The sequence below is a fragment of the Poecilia mexicana genome, unplaced genomic scaffold (assembly GCF_051168715.1).
Source record: "Poecilia mexicana isolate PSO_F unplaced genomic scaffold, ASM5116871v1 scaffold_5, whole genome shotgun sequence".
NCBI lineage: Eukaryota > Metazoa > Chordata > Actinopteri > Cyprinodontiformes > Poeciliidae > Poecilia > Poecilia mexicana.
Genome location: NW_028263374.1, coordinates 3,821,162 through 3,838,852, shown reverse-complemented (window position 1 = coordinate 3,838,852; position 17,691 = coordinate 3,821,162). Strand labels below are relative to the sequence as shown.

Sequence of the window (17,691 nt, the reverse complement as noted above, 5' to 3'; positions counted from 1 at the left end):
CTGGTAATCAGCATCTAAAGTAAGGTACATTCATTACACAAGAACTTCTGCCTATCTCTGCAAATATGTTGATACAAAAACTTAGAACTAATGATGCATGTTTTCAGGGTATGTCCACATATTGTTCTTGTGGGCTGGTTCATCTCAGACACACACACACACACTTGTACCTAAGGGTAGTTTAGACCAGTAGTTCTCAAACTTTGGGTTGGGACCTCTCTTGGGATCATGAATATGTAAGTCTGAGGTAATGAGGTCCTCTTCAGAGATAACCTAAATACCATAATGTCGACAACTATTAGAACTGTTGTAAAAAGTAAAAACAGGAAATGAAACTGAATAAAACCAACATGTTGGTCATTACATATTACATTGGCCGTTTCTGAATGTGTTCTCATTGTTTCACATTTCAACGGCCTTCGTAAAGATGCTTGCATGCTTAACCAAGAGTTGGAGTCATGTCCCTCATTTTGTGGCTCAGAAGCTGAAAAGCTCGAGAACCTCCGTTTTAAATTAGTTTTTTGGACAGTGGTCATGTGCAAAGGCTGTTCAATGCTGCTTGCACCTTTCACAAATTATTCGAAATATGAAAGGTTCAAATAAAGCTCACTTTATTTAAAGGGGTGTGCATAAGAATGACATGCTGTGAACATAAATGAGTCTTGAATGTTTGACTGTTGTCATGTAGTGTCATTCGGTAAATGACGCTTTTAAACCAAAGTTGCATTAAAAGTCCATCAAAAGTGCAAACTTTGCATTAAAATTGTCATTATCGAATGACACTTTAAGACAACAGTCAATAATTGTGAAGAATCATTCATGTGTATGACAGTCAGTCTTATACACACCCCTTCAATTAAAGTGCTACCGAAATATTCGTGTTAGCCTAAGTGTCAGCGAATGAGGTGAAATTAATGTTGACTTCAGGCGTTTGTAAGATTATTCAACAAAGAGAGGAAACACCACTAATAGCATTGGCTGCTACACAGAGCTGGGAGGATTTGAAGGTCTCTGCCGCCCTCTGGTGATGGAAGCCGGGAATGCAGCCTGCTGTCTCCCGCCTGCCTCTCCTCTCTGCTCTCTTCTCCCCCTCGCTGTGAATGAAAGCAGATCCTCAGGTATGCTTTCACCCACAGTTGCTCTCTTTTGGCCGCCAGCAGCAACCACCGAGCCAGGGGACCGGAAGCGCTGGATGTGGGAGACAATTTAAAGGACTTTGAAGGCAGAGAAACATTAAAGCATCTCATTATGGCGACTATAGGAGACTTCGACCCTCTAAACTCCACTGTACCTGCGACCAAAATTGAAGTCACCGTATCCTGCAGGTAAGCCCTCCTCACGCTTTCACCTGTTCGCCAGAACATTTCAGTGGGAACCAGTCCCCACGCTCCTGCTCGTTTCACTCTGCTTGCTTTTTTATTTTAATTTTTTTTTTTTTTTTTTTTTGCCCATTCTAGACTTTTCCGCTTCTTCACTATTTATATCACGGACCTGCTCTCGTGTCCAGAACAACTCTTCTTCTTCTTGTTTCGAAAGGGAAAAATGAGTATAAGCTGTGGGTGTAGGAGTGCGTGGGGGTGTGGGGTGGGCAGTAACCGACAGGAGCGTGGATTTATTCTGATCGAGTCCACACTGAAGAGCTCCAGAATAGCGCGCCTCTGCTCGGCTGGCTGCATGTTACCCACTAAATCCACAAGGCTGACTTTCCTCACATCACAGAAAGAGGAAGACCTGGGAGAAATGTATCTAAACTACTCCTTAGGGCGGGGGTGTCCAAAGTCGGTCCTCACGGGCCGAGTTCCTGCATGTTTTAGTTCAGCACTCCTAGGTTAAATCGATGTTCTGGTTAGCAGAACACTGACCTGATGAGGAGGTTTCTGCCAACACCAGGCAGGGAGAGAACCCGACTCTGGACACCTGGTATGCACCCCTCAGTCAGACAATAAAGGAAGGTGGTCAAATATTTTAATATTCTTGAATTATTAGATTTTAAAAAATCTAAGTAGAGCTGCTATAAATACAAACAGCATGGTTCTGGTTGCCCCAGTTAACCTAAATTAGTTGACGATTATTTCAATAATCGACTCATCGCGATTAATTGGAGTAATCGTTTCACCCCTATTAGGGTTTGATTAAAAATAAATCTTCTTGAGGATAGAATGAAAAAAAAACATAATAGAACACAGGAATTAATGAATCCTGGTCACAGTGAGGTATATTTACATCTGTTGCCAGGTGCCTGAAGCGTCTGAAGCTGTTAGAGCTAAACTGGATCGACTTGGGGGGGTATGCTCCACTGTCATTTCCTGTTATGTTGACGAGCAGCCAAAGGTTCACTGTGCTGAGATTGTTTTCGGTAACTAAAGCTGACTTAACGACGACCGGCAGAGGCCTGGTGATCTCCATCAAGTTTTTAAAATGTTTGTTCACTTCATTTTCTAATGAATATCCTTATCATCATTTGCGTGTGACACACAACACAAAAATAAAATGTAGAGAGGGTGTGTTCAATGACAATGATCAAAACTAAACTGAGGTTAAATTGTGTTGTTAAATTGTTCGCTTCCATACAGAACTAAACTGATTTAGAAGTTTCGCTCATTTTTATGTCGACTTTTTGGCATTTTTCTATAGAATTTAAAGAGGCAGTGCTGTGTAAAATCAACGCTTTTTGAACGTTACGTTGTGTTGTAATGTTATCCTCTCATCAAAACCATAATCGGAGTGTTGGCTTTCATGCATGTTTGAGAAATCCTTTAATCTCCATGGCAACCATTCATCTGTGCAAAAATGCCTGGGTGAACCTCACGGTGCCTTCGCAGCTTCTACTCAGAGCTTTAATTTTCAATCTTTCAAGGCTCCGCCTCACAGAGCAGCTCTCCCCCTCAGCTCCTTCAGACTAGCCAGCAGCAATTAGCAAACACCTGGTGGAACATCTGTTAACCTCATTATAGGATTTATTTCTCAGTGCAACGCTGGTAAAAAAAAAAAAAAAGTTCTTAAAGGGTTAATGGAGGAGCCATGTTGTGATGACTTCCTGAGGGCGGAGTTTTTGAAATAGCAGGAGTTTTTAAAGAGACAGAGGCCTAATTTCAAAGTGTTAAATTACAAAGTAAAATTTCTTTTAAGTCGTATTTGATATATGCAGCATTTTTATAATAACTGAAGGTAACATAGTTGCTTGATTGGGCTATAAAAATGTCACAATGTGGGTGGAAAATGCGTAATTCTGCCCCTTTAATGATCGGCATCAAAGTCCAGTTCCACCTGTCTGGAGTTCCAATGTCCACTGAAGTGGACACATCAAAGCTTAACAATAAAGATGTTTTCAGTACTTCTTATTGCATTCTAAACAACTAGGAAAGTTTTATAAAAGAATAATGAAACAACACGGTTTTTCCTGGTAGTCACAAGTTTATGGGATTTCTCTGTCCGACTTCAACTTCACGGTTACAAGCCACAAGTACATTTGCACCAAAAATGCCTCCATGAAAACACACCTGATCCGACTCTTAGCCACCCTTAGATCCAGTGAACAGCCTGGGCATAATGTCTCAGTTAATCTGACACATCCTCGGATGTGCTGTTGCCGTTCAAAGCCATTGGAAATGCAGGTCGCTTCCTTTTCTGAGCGAACAATGTGTGTGACAGAGAGCTTTCAGGTTGGATGGATTAAATGCAGGGAAATGAGATGCTGCCGAGGCCTGGGTTTATACACGATTGTGTTCAGAAAGCGCATTCATTTGCAGGCAGGAAGGTAACCGCTACTGATAGCCCAGATCTACTTGGAGTGTTTGTCATTTTTCTACAGCACTTTTGTGTCATATTGGGATAAAAATAGAAGAGAAAACCCATCATTGTCCATTACAGATGGAAAGCTCCAGAACCAGAGGAGTGAAGCGTCCTCCTCCTCCGGCTAGATTTTCAGTCGCAGTTGATGACTGATGTTTATATGTGCTTTGATCCTCCTGGCTTGTAATAAATACAAGCACTGGTTCTATTAGATCCTTTGATCAAACATTGATGTCACGATGAAAAACCCAAAGCTGTTGGAAATGCACGTTTGAGTAACTTTATGAGTGACTTTAGCTAAACATCTGGAGCAGAAAGCTGGAATTTCCAGCATCTTCAGTGTTTCTCTGTTTGGAAGAACCGGTTGATATTAACATCATGGTGACATGCAGCTGCAGCTTTCTTCTGCTCAATCAAATCCAGAATGTGTTTTCTTTTTGGATTGAGATCTTATAATTCAAGCGGGAGCCACTTGAGTACAGAGGATTCATCATCTTGTCCTACCATGTGAATGATGAGGCTGACATTGAGACTGAAGTTGAAAATAACTGGTTGCTCAATCAAACATCAGATTCTTAGTAATAAATAAAAATGATTTGATAATTTTTGTAAAAACTCAAATGTTTTTAAATGTTCATCTTGTCTGCTGGATGGTGGCACACTGACATGCAGTGGGGTGGGTTACTCAACTTGAAAACCAGGGTTTCCTCCAGTATTTATAAGCCTGGCGGGTCACCAGGCTTCACTTGTGCCCCCACTGGGCTAAGCATTGCTTATTTATTTAAGTCTTTTTAAAATGTTTACATTTTTTAAGATTTTATAGTTGGTGCTCAGGTGTTGATCTTCAAGTCTTCCAATAGCACATAATTATCAAGTGATATTTTCAAATTTTCTGTCAACTTTAAACATTTTTTAACTCAGGCTTAGCAAGTTTTCTGGGGGAAACTTTGCCTTTTTTTAAATTTCCTACTGAAAACTGTCAGCAGTTTTTGATATAGACAGCACAGTTAGATTTGCACAGGTTCTGCATGATGTAGTTGTTATGGCCTGAATGGAAATGCGTGAACCGGCTCTTTCTGAATTCTCACTGCTCCGTCTTCAGGTTTTTATTTGTGTTGCGCAACCCAAGTCGACAACATATTTATCGACTAGCAGGCAGCAGAATCACATATGCTCATCTGCCAACGACTGGAGACGAAGTGACACTCTGTTGTTGCCATGCCATGTGTGTTGTCAGACCTGGTGTTTGACATGGAATATCAGCCATGACAGATTGTTGTTCTGCTGTGTAAACACACAAATACGATTTGATCACTTGTCAGCGGCAATTTGGAGGCTCAGCCTCACCGAGGAGCTCTGGAAAACGAGTCGGTGTGTTCCCAGAGACGAGCTGGTGGAGTTATGTGTGTCAACAGCTGCTCCTGATGATGCACCAGTGTGAGTGTGGATTAGATGCTGCAGAGTAGAAGTAGGTTTTCTTTCTGTCTTATAGAAATGAAAACCTCTCCGTCCTCCTGGAGATCTTATTTGACCAGCTGAGGTCGACACGCTGCAAAAACACAAAATCCTACAAAGTATTTTTGGTTTAGTGCAAATATCTTATTCTTCGGAGCTTGTTTTAAGAACATGAATAAGTATTATTACTATTACTTCACTTGCAACAGTACATTTTTCCTGTAAGTAAAATAAGCTGCCGATGGAATTAGCACTTTTTCATCAACACTAAGGAATTGTTGACTTAAAACAAGCTCCTATATCTTGCTGAAAAGTTATAAGTTGGTTTTGTCTTATTTTAAGCCTACTAAGACTTTTGCACTGGAAACTAGATCAGAAATACTTGGTAGGGTTTTGTGTTTTTGCTGTGCAGAAACCTTCGCCAGCTGTGGTCAAGTGCAACTCTGCAGACGACGAAGGTTTCTGAGTGCAAATTATTGTAGAAATGACAGAGTTCGACTTTAAATGGCTCAAAGCTAAAACACCTATGAACTCAAACACTGTACATATGAACCCCCCTGAATAATAATGAAAGTAGAATCAATAAATCAAAACCCCTGAGCGACTCGGGCCCCTGATGACGTCCGGTTGTGGATGGCTGCTTGTCTAAACTAAAGCAATCATCAGGCCAGAGGCGAGAGCGTCGTCTGTGTTTCCGCCCTGGAGCGTCCAGGGAAGGGCGAAACGAAACCATCAGAACATTATTTAACTTCACGTGTGTAAACCTCACTGCAGATTCCTCACCACCATTAATTAATCAGTCAGTCAGTTAAGCTTATTTGTGTGTCATATTTCAGCAGCGAGGCCGTTCAATAAATGAAAACACAACAATTACAAATTTATAAAGACAACCCCACGCAGCCAACGACGTCACATTCTGTCGAGCGCCATCACCAAACTCACACTCATCAACATGTTGGTCAATGTTTCATTTATTGTGATTCCAAAGCAGCTGGGTTTTTAGCCTGGATTTAAAGGAGCTCAGTGTTTCGGCTGTTTTGCGGTTTTCTGGAAGTTTGTTCCAGATTTGTGGTGCATAGAAGCTGAATGCTGCTTCTGCCACGTTTGGTAGAGCCAGAAGATTTTTAAATGTTGCCACTTTGAGCCATTCAGTGATTTATAAACTAGCGACAGTATTTTGAAGTCTGCTCTCTGAGCTACTGTTATTATTTCAAGCAAAGATAGAGATTACCTGATTTATAAATAAGACTTTAAGAGTCTTATTTATCCAAGTGTGGGAAATATGGATTACTTCCAACATTACATCAGTTGATTGATGACAGACGCTGATTCAGAGCAGCTTGGCGATATTTACAGTAACTAGCTCCGTTATTGGATTACAGTGTGTAATTGGATTTAGATGTAATACTTTAAGGAAACTATGTGAAATGTAAATCTGTCTACCGGCGGCTGCACAGTATGAAGAAATCATATGACTGATGTATTTTTCCGTTAAAAACTGGAATGGCGATCATAAATTCAGACGCCTGTCGTCCCTCTTCCCACTTTCGTCCTCCTATGTTCTTTCTGTTCTCACTTTGATGTTTTTCCGGTCTGGATTTCTCTCTAGTACAAATGTGTATCAGCATTTCAAATAATCAATTCATAACACATGAGATATAATTGCAAAGAAATATTACATTCCAGACAGTTCTGTAAACGATTTACTTTGGCCTGTGCTGATATTGTGATGATGACATGTTGGTGAAATGCAGCGATGTTCTGCAATCTCATACTAGTGACCAGATAAGTAAATAATTATTATTATTGAATCCCTGCTAGGTCATTGGCTCTTCCTGAAGAGTATTGTCATCCATATTGTGATTTACAGTAGGTACTAACTGATTAATTTGAATGTTTTTCATCATTTTGAAGTGTTTTCCCTGACTGTCGCAGTGGGAGAATACCGGTCACAATCCTTCTGCAACAGGAAGCTGTTTCACAATAAAACACCTTTGTCATCTGAGGAGGTTATTACGCCAAAAAAAGGTGAAGCTTCAGAGCGTTTTTCTCTCCTTTCTGAATGAAACGTGACACCAAAAATAGAAGCAAAAAAAATACATAAATAAATAAAAAATGTCTCATATTCTTCAGATAAAAGACATCCGTCCTAGTTGTGTGCACACGCGATCATTCTGGGATCTCAAGAAAAGCGGCTTGTTCTCTCCTGTGGTTCGTTGCCCCCTATTTTTCATAAATGTGGGAGTTGTTGCATCACAGGAGTAGAACCGTCCTAACTGGAAACTTCAAATACTGAGTCCCCGAAGAAACACAGCAGGCAACATAAAGCAGTCATTAGGACATGAAGGCAGGATGAGGATCTGATGCTGCTTGGGATGAGACTTTGAAGAGCCTCTGCCATGTTGTTGGAGTCACGCGGCAAACGGTTCAACATCTCAAGATAATGAGCCGGGCGATTAATAGACGACCGACTGGGGGAAAGAAATGCCTCCAGTCTCCAACAGGTTTTCGAAAATTGACCGTAAATTGTAAAACACGTGAGCTTCACCAGGTGCATTTGGTAAAAACGTCGACACAGACACAGACTGCTGTCTGTGGACTGAAGATGACTGAAGTTAACATTCTGAAGAGTCAATTAGTGGTAACATGACAATTACTAAAACAAAGTTAAGATCCATCTGAGATTAACATAAAAAAAATAAAATGAGTTAATAAAACAAAAAAAGAGCTGAGAAAGAACTGGACTGCAGTAATCCGATGGTGACCTTAAGTCAGAGCATCTAGTCTACAATATGTTTTACAAAACCAAAAGAGTGCTTCAGTCTGTTTGTTCTACATCTACGTAGACCATCTCTAATAGTTTCAATTTCTTTTGTTGTAGAAACCTTTTGGACATGGACACCTTCTCCAAGTCAGATCCAGGTAAGCTTTCCTTTGTCCCATTCACAGTATCAGTTCTTCTGATGTGTTACTTCATGATATAGACACTAAGCTAAGCAGATGCTGGTCCAGTGGTGCAAAGTGAAGAAGAATATAATACAATCTATTATGCTCTCATTCTTGAAAACATGACATTCACATTCATTCATTTATGCAGAGTGAACATATACTCCTTCCAGCACAGTTGGGTAGTAACTAGTTACATTTTCTCAGTTACATTTACTTTTTCTGTTGCTGCTCCTGTTTTATGGAATAACTTACCTTTCCAGATTCGATCTGCCCACAGCCTGGATCATTTTAAATCACTTCTTAAAACTCATTTTTACTCTTTGGCATTTAATTATTGTTTTTACTCTGTTTTGTCATTTGTGTTGTTGTTCTTGTACAGCACTGTGGTGCAGTTTTATACCTGTTTTAAAGTGCTATATAAATAAATTTGACATTGACATTTTTGAAAGAAACAATAAATGTACTAACGTACTTTTAGGAGTATTTTTTTACTTTGCTGTACTTTTTACTTTTACTTGAGTAAAAATATGTTGAAGTAGTGTTTCTGTTACTGGAGTATAATATTTGGCTGCTCTGCCTGCTAACTTTCTAACATCAAACTACCCATCACAGTCCTACAAAGATAACCAGTCATACGCAGGGCCGGTTCTAGACGTGTTTATGTTGGGGGACCAGCCAAGATGTGACGGGGGGCTTCATGGTGCATTCATGTTATGCTCCAGTTTATTAATTGTTGTTGTTGACCAGCGTTTTCTTGGGAAGTCCTCATGGAATTGGGATCTATTGTAACATTTCTGGGTTTTTTGTTTATTTTTTTGTCCCGGGATTTTGTTGTGCAAAATGATTGGTTGTCAGGAAGTGCGTCTCACCCGTTGTGCATTTTATTGTTGTGTCAGGAAATGTCTGATTCAGATGACTGGAACATGTGACTATAACTCTGGATTAACTTTGAAAAGTGTTGTGTATTTGAACCCCCCCGCTCTGAAACACCTGATGTGTTTGTTTTTATTTCGGCTCTGATGCGTTCTGATCCACGCCGAGCCTATTAAAATGTTACCCCGTCGACCTCATCTCCGCGAACTAGCAGTCGCACGGTAACCTTTGGAGCATTTAAAGGTACAACCCTCTCAACTGAGCGAGCACAACGCTGCGTCTCCAGGGTCAGCTGGCACCGAGTTTGAATTAAGCAGCTTCACACAGAAAAAAGGGATTACTAATCACTGGAGCTTGACAGACTTAATGACTGTTGGCCTCACGCAGCATGAAAAAACCCCCTCCAGAGGCTGCAGTGAATGGTGAACAATAGGTTAATTGAAAGAGCTGTTTGGAGAAAGAAAAGAACAGTGATAGCGATTCAAAGAAAGGGGGTTTAGAAAAAGACGGAGCTGTCAGGGAACGGGTTCTGCTTTACTGGTTGTTCAGAAAATAATGGGTCATGTTCATTTTTTGACTAAAAATTTGGTGATGCGCAACAGGTTTTTCAAAATTTTCTGTGATTGCATAATTGTACCAAACGTTTTAGGCAGGGCAGGTGTTTTTGTAAAACACATTTCAGCAACGGTGAAACTTAAAAATGCTTTTTCATAACGGGGGAGCGGAGGAGGGGGGGAACAAGCAAGAAACTAAGTGGGAAAATAAAGTAAAACATTAACATGTCGAAAGACAAACTACAGTTTATAATATTCCAGTTATTATTAATCAAAGGCAGCTTTAAGCAAATAAGCTTTCAGCCTTGATTTAAGGGAACTCACTGCTGAGTATGAACTAATTGTTTGAGTTTCTGCCATACATGACACATTACATTTTTTTTTTTTTTAATGACAGCTAATTTGGGATTTAATGAGACGTATCCTACAGTTTACTTTCCTGGACTGCTGTGTGTATTTTCATAAGCATCTGATTAATTTTTTGATTAAACAGTCTCTGCACCTTGGTCCATCACAAACCAGAACTGGAGCCCTTATATCAGGACAACTTTACCCAGAAATTCATCTTAAGTCTCGATAAGGAAGTGAAACTCCAATTCAGCTGAATATTTTTCACTTGTTAGAATAAATAATTGGTGTTGAATAGTGGCACTTAGATTCAGAGACATTTTTCTTTGACTTTGTGGATCCAGGTGGAGAAGCACAGAACCGTGTTGGAGGGTAAGCGGCGTGTTAAACGGGTCCAGGACTTCAAACAGTTGTTCCCTGCTGGGATGAGGGGGATGCTGGACTCGCTGTGGTCACGTTGCCCCCTCAACTCTTTCATGTTCCTGGGTGGGGCTCTTAGGCTGACCCAGGCGTCCAGCCGCAGGAGGACAGCGTCCGTATAGTTTGATAATGTCACAGCTTTTACAGCAAACACACGACAGGCTCTCATTGTAATTCCACAGATACAATTTATGATATATTTTATTTTGTACTCTGCCATGAAGCATATTTACTGTTAACAAACACTTATCAATATTTACACTACCTCTTCTGAAGAGTTAAAACAGCTTCCCATCTACATCACAAGCGGCCAGATTATTAACTTTCTTCTCAAAAACAGATTTTCATTTAACTGTCTTCATTTTTAACCTCAACTTTTCCTACTCACTCACTGAAACAATGGAAATCCGACTCAAATGAAATAATTCAATCAGAGTTGGGTGGTAACTAGCTGCGTTTACTCAGTTACATTTACTTGAGTAACTTTTTTTTTAAAGTACTTATCGGAGTATTTTTACTACACTGTACTTTTTACTTTTACTTGTTTTGAGTAATTATATATATATATATATATATATATATATATATATATATATATATATATATATATATATATATATATATATATATATATATATAGATGCATCGCTACTCTTACTGGCGCATAATTTTGTTGTATCGATGAATTGACTATCCACCAGTTTACTGTTTGTGCTGGTGGTCAGGTGGCGCTGCTGCATATGGCAGCCTCGCTTCTGTCAGACTGCCTCAGGGCAGCTACGGCTACTATCCAGTAACTTGCCACCATTAGTGTGTGAATGTGTGTGTGAATGTGTTAAGTGCTTTGGAGTCCTCTGGACTTGATAAAGAACTGAACAAATGACAGCCTTTACCATTTTCATAGCAGCCAGTTCTGGAAAAAGAATGGAAATGACATAACTGCTGACAGTGAACAAACTGTTCATGAAGTTTGTCAATTTCAAATGTTCGTAAAATCATCAGAAACCAAAAAAAGACATTCCCTGCTGCTGAGTCACCAGGGTACACCAGAGGGGTTTCCCAACACTTTCAAAGAAAGCAGGAATGTTTCCTTTTTGGACCAAAGCTGCGACATGCTTCTTGATTAACTCTAGAGTTCAGAGTTGCACTGTATCATTAAGGGATGTGTTACTTTTGCCATGACATTACTGTCTGCAAAGGGTTCAAGGAACAGTAACTACACTGTAGGTAAGAATTTGTAGGTATGACGAGGAGAAAGACTAGAAACAGGGGATAGAACCGAGCCCGTTACTGTGGCTGGTGGAGTCCAGACAGAAGGGAGGGCAGAAGCGCTTTCACAGAACAAAATGCACAAAATCCTGTCAACGCATCTGGAGAACAGAAGCAGAAGGAAAGAGCAATTTGAGCTGGAAGTGCTTTTAACCTTGAGGAGCCCCGAGGAGACGTAGAGTGTCTGAGCAACGACCCGGCAGAACGGTGCTGACAGTCTCTATGTTAGCAGCTTCCACTCTGCCGGTGAAGCGTTGTCCTTTTCTTTGTGTTGTCTCTCTTTTGACTCGATCCTTCTTGGGTTTGCTTGACTTCAAAGAAGCTGTCATCAACCAGGCCACCAGTAGTCTGCTGCAAAATGCTTTCTAGACAGCATGGAGGTTTACACCAACCAGGGGAAAGCCCAGTTGGAGAGGAGGTGATCTTGGTAGGTTTGTGGTGGTGGTTCTTTCCATATAGCCTCAACAGAATTAGTTTTATACAAAGAATATTCATCCATAAACAATGCTGTTGCAATCTTAGCAACTCGGTTGCCTTTACATAGAAAAATTGAGTCTATTGATACTATGATGTAATATTTATTATGTGCTGTATGATAACCTGTGTCTGAGTCAGAAAGTTTTCATAGGAGTTGCCAGATTGGATCCAGTCCATAGGTTGAGTCCGGTCCATAGGTTGGATCCGGTGCTCAACACTTTATTTAAAAAGTTATTCACTGAAGGTCTCGACATGTTGATGATTTATCAGGTCCAATTTTCTTAATTTTGGGATATCAGTGATCGGCCGATGTGAAGCCAATCTTTGATCTTATCCACATCAGCAAAAGTCTCAAAACCATCCACTGTTCTCTTCAACTCTCCCATTAGAGAGGTTTGACTGACAGACCTGCCCACCGGGTCATGTCTACATGTTTACAGTTAACAGTCACCCCACGGTTGTTGCTGAGTTGGCAACAATTCAGACAAAAAAATTGGTTTCGGCCAGTATCGGAGTCAGGCTTTTCAAAGATCTGTAATAGGTGTTTGATCAAAAAACTGCAATCGCATTGTTTTTGTTGAAAGAACTCTTTCACAGACCCTCCAGTTTATTTACCATTTACCGTTGATTTAGCGCTCATTTACCACTGTGGCTTGTGATGTTTTCCTGCCTGAACATTATGACAACCTAAACTAACTTAAAAAAAAAAAAAAGCACTTTATTCTTTTTCATTCTCTCTCTTTTCAGTCGTCGTATTGTATGTTCAAGGTCTGGGTACAAAGGAGTGGAGAGAGGTGAGTTAGATTTGTTTTCTTTTATCTTCAGATGCAATTACTGCAGTTCCATAAGTCAGGTTAAGTCAAATTATGTCTCTGAACACTCAAACTCCCGATTGACCAAAGAAAATGCATTACTAAAGTGATTTTCATACACAGTCACAAAGAGAGAGAAACGAGTGAGCACAAGTTGTTCTGTGATCCTGGTTCCACACACTGAAAGACCTCATTCTCTAGTTTTAAAATCAGGACATCTAACATGCTAAGGCTGTTAGTTTGGTGAGTTGATTTGGTAAAAAGGCAGGACAGATATTCTGTCAAAGCTCCGTAGATGAGTCAAATAATTTTATCACCAGTCATATCTACTCTGCTAGCTGCAGGGTAAATTGTATCTATTGTCACTAGTATGATAATGTTATGTAATTTGTGTTAAATTAGCTGGCTAAAGAAATGTGAATATCTTCAAGGTGTGAAAGATGATGATTCATCAGTAAAGCAAGACTTTTCATTATCTAAGGCTAGTGATCATACATGACAAATTAGAAATATAGCAATTTAAAAAAGTTAATTAAAAGAACCAGCAGTAAATCTTACAACAGTGTCAAGTTTAGAAAGGACTGAATTTGTGTTTATCATGTCATATAATAATTTGACACAAATTACAACTGGAGGAGTGTAACTGTGAGTTTTTAATCTTGAACAGCACCAGGAACACACGTTAACTTTTTCAGTGGGACGACCGTGACCTCACAGCCCGGTGCACGTTCCAGCATTAGCATTATGCTAACCAGAGCATCATAAGCGTCAAAACCACAGCAACGTTCATAACTGATTATCAGTTTTGCAACCTGAAATTTATGTTCGCCTACAATAAATGTTTACACGGATTTGTAAAGAACGTACAGAATAAATAACAAGGTTCTGGTGACTGGCAGAATGTAGCAACACACACATGCAGGCTACATGTCTGTGCTAGCTAAGAATATCTGTCTTAGCTAGCAGATAAAAGCTGCCTTAGCTAAGCTGATTTTGCTAGTTCGGCAGCAAGTCCTATAAATCACTGATACTTATCTTAGTGCTACACAGAGATGGGTAATGTATTTGTACTGTTTATAAATTAGATAGGAGACCAGTTCAGCTGGGAAATGGTGAGAGCTAGTTCCAAGCTAGAACCAGCTCTCACCAAGCTAGTGAGTGAGAGCTAGATTAGTGCTCTCACTCACTAGCACCAAGCTAATGAGTGCTAGTATTGTGGCTTGTTTATTATTGTCATAGCAACTCCATAGCAAGTGCCTGCCAAGATGGCTGTCAGTTATAAAGTTCACAGAAGTGTGACGTCACATGAGACCCATTAGCTACTTAGCTCTGCTACTGGGTCGCTATCAGCAGCGTCCCAAAAGAGAACTGCCAACAGGCTGCTGGGGGAAATTCCCAGTTGAATAAGTTAGTTGGTGGAAATGTTGTGTAAATAATTCAGATTACATTTAAGATACACACTATTAAGGAAAACAGGCTAATAGAAAATTTAAATCATATTTATATATTATTTTTTAGATGTTTTTCCTCCTTCCATATCAGGGAGGCTAGCGCCCCCTATGGACCAGCCACGACTGCAAAAAACAAAGAACTAAATACTGAAATCATGAAATTCATCTCTATTCATTGTGAGAAAATATTTTCCAGCTTCTTCAACATTACTTTCTTTATGAGCTTTGTCACTGATGTGACCCAAAACATTTTTTTTTTTCTTAAAAATCGTTTGCATTAATTAGTGCAGCGAAAGTTTATTTGGCAGGAAATCATTTTTATTTTTATAAACCCTGAGTGAAGAGAAATTCCTTTAGGCCTGTATTGCCAGGATGGAGTGTGTGTGGTTGGAGATCTCAGATATGCACGCGGTCCTACTTCTGCGCCTCCTTCCTCCGCCTGCTGCTGTCCTGGACTGCAGCCCTCTGCATGCAGAGCTGTCTGTTTGTGGACAGAAGGAAAACAGTCTGAGTCACTGTGGCAGGCTTATTGTCTCTGTCTCGTGGTGTGTGGGCAGGCCGAACACATTGGCAGATTTGGCTCCAGACACTTTTTGACACAATTAAGAGTCACCAAAAATTTCACACTAATGAGGAGGAAGAGAGGATTATTGCTGCGCCAACAACAAACACCGCAGATACTAGAGCCAGTTCTATCAGCAGATTATTTCACTTGTAACCAGGCATTTTCCCATATAATATATGAAATAATCTGCCAATGGAACTAGAATGAATTATTCACTTAAAATAATCTTCTTCGTCTTGCTGAAAAGTTACTTGTAAGTTAGTTTTTACTGTGTACTAAGATATTTGCTCTAGAATCTAGATCAAAAATGCTTGTAGAGGGGGTGCTGTGGTGGCACACAGGCAAAGCACAACCATAGCTCTGCCATAGCTCTCATGCCAGTGGTTGCAGGTTCAATACCCAGCCTGCTGACACTTGCTGCATGTCTTCCTCCTTCCTGCCAAACTACCCTCAAATAAAGGCCACTAGAGCTAACAAAACCCTAAGAAGAAAAAATAAAACACTTGGAGAGATTTTGTTGTGAACTGTTGGAAATAATTTGGCGAACAGACAGGAAGGAAAGTTAAAACAAGTCACTGGTATGTGCAGTGAAAGAAAGACATGAACTCTTCTCAGATTTTAATATTTAATCCTTCAGCTGTAGGAATGTTGGATGTGTCATTTTAAAGCAACATATCCTCATTGTAAACACATGTGCTTACATACCGGAGTGAAGTTGCTCCAGCTTCTTCAAATCAGACCAAATTAGTGTCAAACATTTGTGCTATGTTTGTGTAAAAAATGAAAGTTTAAAGGTCAAAATGTCAACCAGCTCCCCTCCCCCTCCACTTTTACTAAATCTAAATGACCTTTAAACTTTCATTAATATTTTCAAAGGCAAAGCAGCACAAACGCAGTCGAGTTGATTGACACCAATTTTGTCTGATTTGAAGAAGGTGAGGGGCCGACTTCACTCAGGTTCCTCTTCAAAATGGCCAGTTAAAAGTTCAAAAGCCCCATGTCTCCATTGGATATCCATCAATTAATGGTTGATTTGTTTCAACTGCTTCCAAATGAAAATGTTCAGATCATGCGTGGTGTTCCAAACAGATTTGCTTCAGTGCTGCAAAAAATAACTAAACATGCTAAGTGACACTCCTGCTTTGCTTCATTAGCTCGTTTCACTGCAGGGCTGAGCTGCGTCCACACGGAGGCACACAGCGAATCTAACCTACTTTTTCAGCGACTCCTGGCAGATACCTGGAAGAGATGTCCTGTCTCTACTTATTCTGACGTTTTGTGACCACATTGTGGCTGTCACGGTGATTTCCAACTCCGTGATCCATCGGGACAGGCTCGGTTTTTCCTCTCATGTCATCTGTCGAGCTGTTCTCCTTCCTCTCCAGAAGCTGCAGACGGTTCATCACCGATGCGGCGGAGTCCAATAGAGAAAAGTCTCCCCTGATTGCCTCATGCTGCCACGTTGTGTTCATGCTCTCAGTGCAGCACTGTCAAGTGAGCCTGGATATTCACACACGTATACATCGCGAGCAACGGCCTTGTGTTCGAAATAAATTCACTGAGAGTGAAATGTCGCACGCAGACCTCTTTTCTTTAGTGTTGCATCACATTCGACTGAACGTGATGCAACGTGAATAACAGTAAAAATATCAAACCCTCTGTGTTATGGTGACTATGGTCTTTGGACGAAACTACTCTAAGCGGTAGAAATGCCTTCCTGAAATTATACTGATATCATGAACAATTTATAGAAATTCTGAAATTCCTTTGGCCTTTTTAGTATAAATTGATCAAAACTGCGAAAACACAAAACCGGACCAAGTATTTTTTGGTCTAATTTCTAGAGCAAACATCTTGACATATCTGAATTTTTTCTTGAAATAAGACAAAAGTAACTTGCAAGTAACTTTTTAGCAAGATGTAGGAGTTTGTTTTAAGCCCTCCTTATTATGCAAATGAGGAGGGCGATGTCTTAAAGCTTCAACTTCTGCCTATTGGTTGGTTAGGACTGACATGTTGCTTTTCTTGTCTCATCTCTTCTGCAGTTTGGCCGAACTGAGGTGATCGAAAACACCCTGAACCCGGACTTTGTGAGGAAGTTTGTTCTTGATTACTTCTTTGAAGAGAAACAAAACCTTCGCTTTGATGTGTAAGTGGAAATACTCCTAGAAGCTGCTCTAGTCAAAAACAAACTGTGGTAAAAACAATTATATTCATTTAAAACAGATACTCTATCAAGTTATGTAATCATTTTAGTTAGTTCAAAGAATAATTAGTGTCAGACAAAGAGTGTATGGTGGACTAAAGAGAATTTGATTGGGGAACCAAGTTAAAGTAAACATGATGTTTTGATTATTGGATTATTATTGTGTTCCTTAGTCACCTATTTCTATCAGATCAACCTTTTTACCCCTACTTTTTTTTTTTACTTTAATCCAGTTCTTTCTCAGTTTATTATGTTTATTTATTGCTTGCCTGGAGCTATAGGTCACTCTTAGATCAGTTCCCTCACCCCGGCGCCGTACTTACTACTGGTTCTGCTCTAAATCACAAAACGGGCTTTCCAGCATCATTGGCACCTCCACATGTGAAAAACCTGCCTGAGACGTGAAAAAGCAGAGGCTAACAGGTGAATAGCCCCGGGCTCGGTGCCTTCTTTCTTCCCACCAGGCAGAGACGAAAACAGACGAATCCAGAGCGAGAAACGGGAATCTGCGTTTTCTGTG

At 40.1% G+C, this 17,691-nt stretch overlaps 1 protein-coding gene across 1 annotated transcript; it reads left to right on the top strand.

Annotated features, from left to right (window-relative positions):
- The first annotated feature begins 609 nt into the window (after positions 1-609).
- LOC148159591 (copine-8-like) lies at positions 610-17,118 on the top strand. The gene is made up of 4 exons (XM_088005355.1): positions 610-1,325; positions 8,129-8,169; positions 12,885-12,931; positions 17,011-17,118. The coding sequence occupies exons 1-4, from the start codon at positions 1,249-1,251 to the stop codon at positions 17,116-17,118; spliced, it is 273 nt and encodes a 90-aa protein (XP_087861481.1). The 5' UTR covers positions 610-1,248.
- The last annotated feature ends 573 nt before the right edge of the window (positions 17,119-17,691 follow it).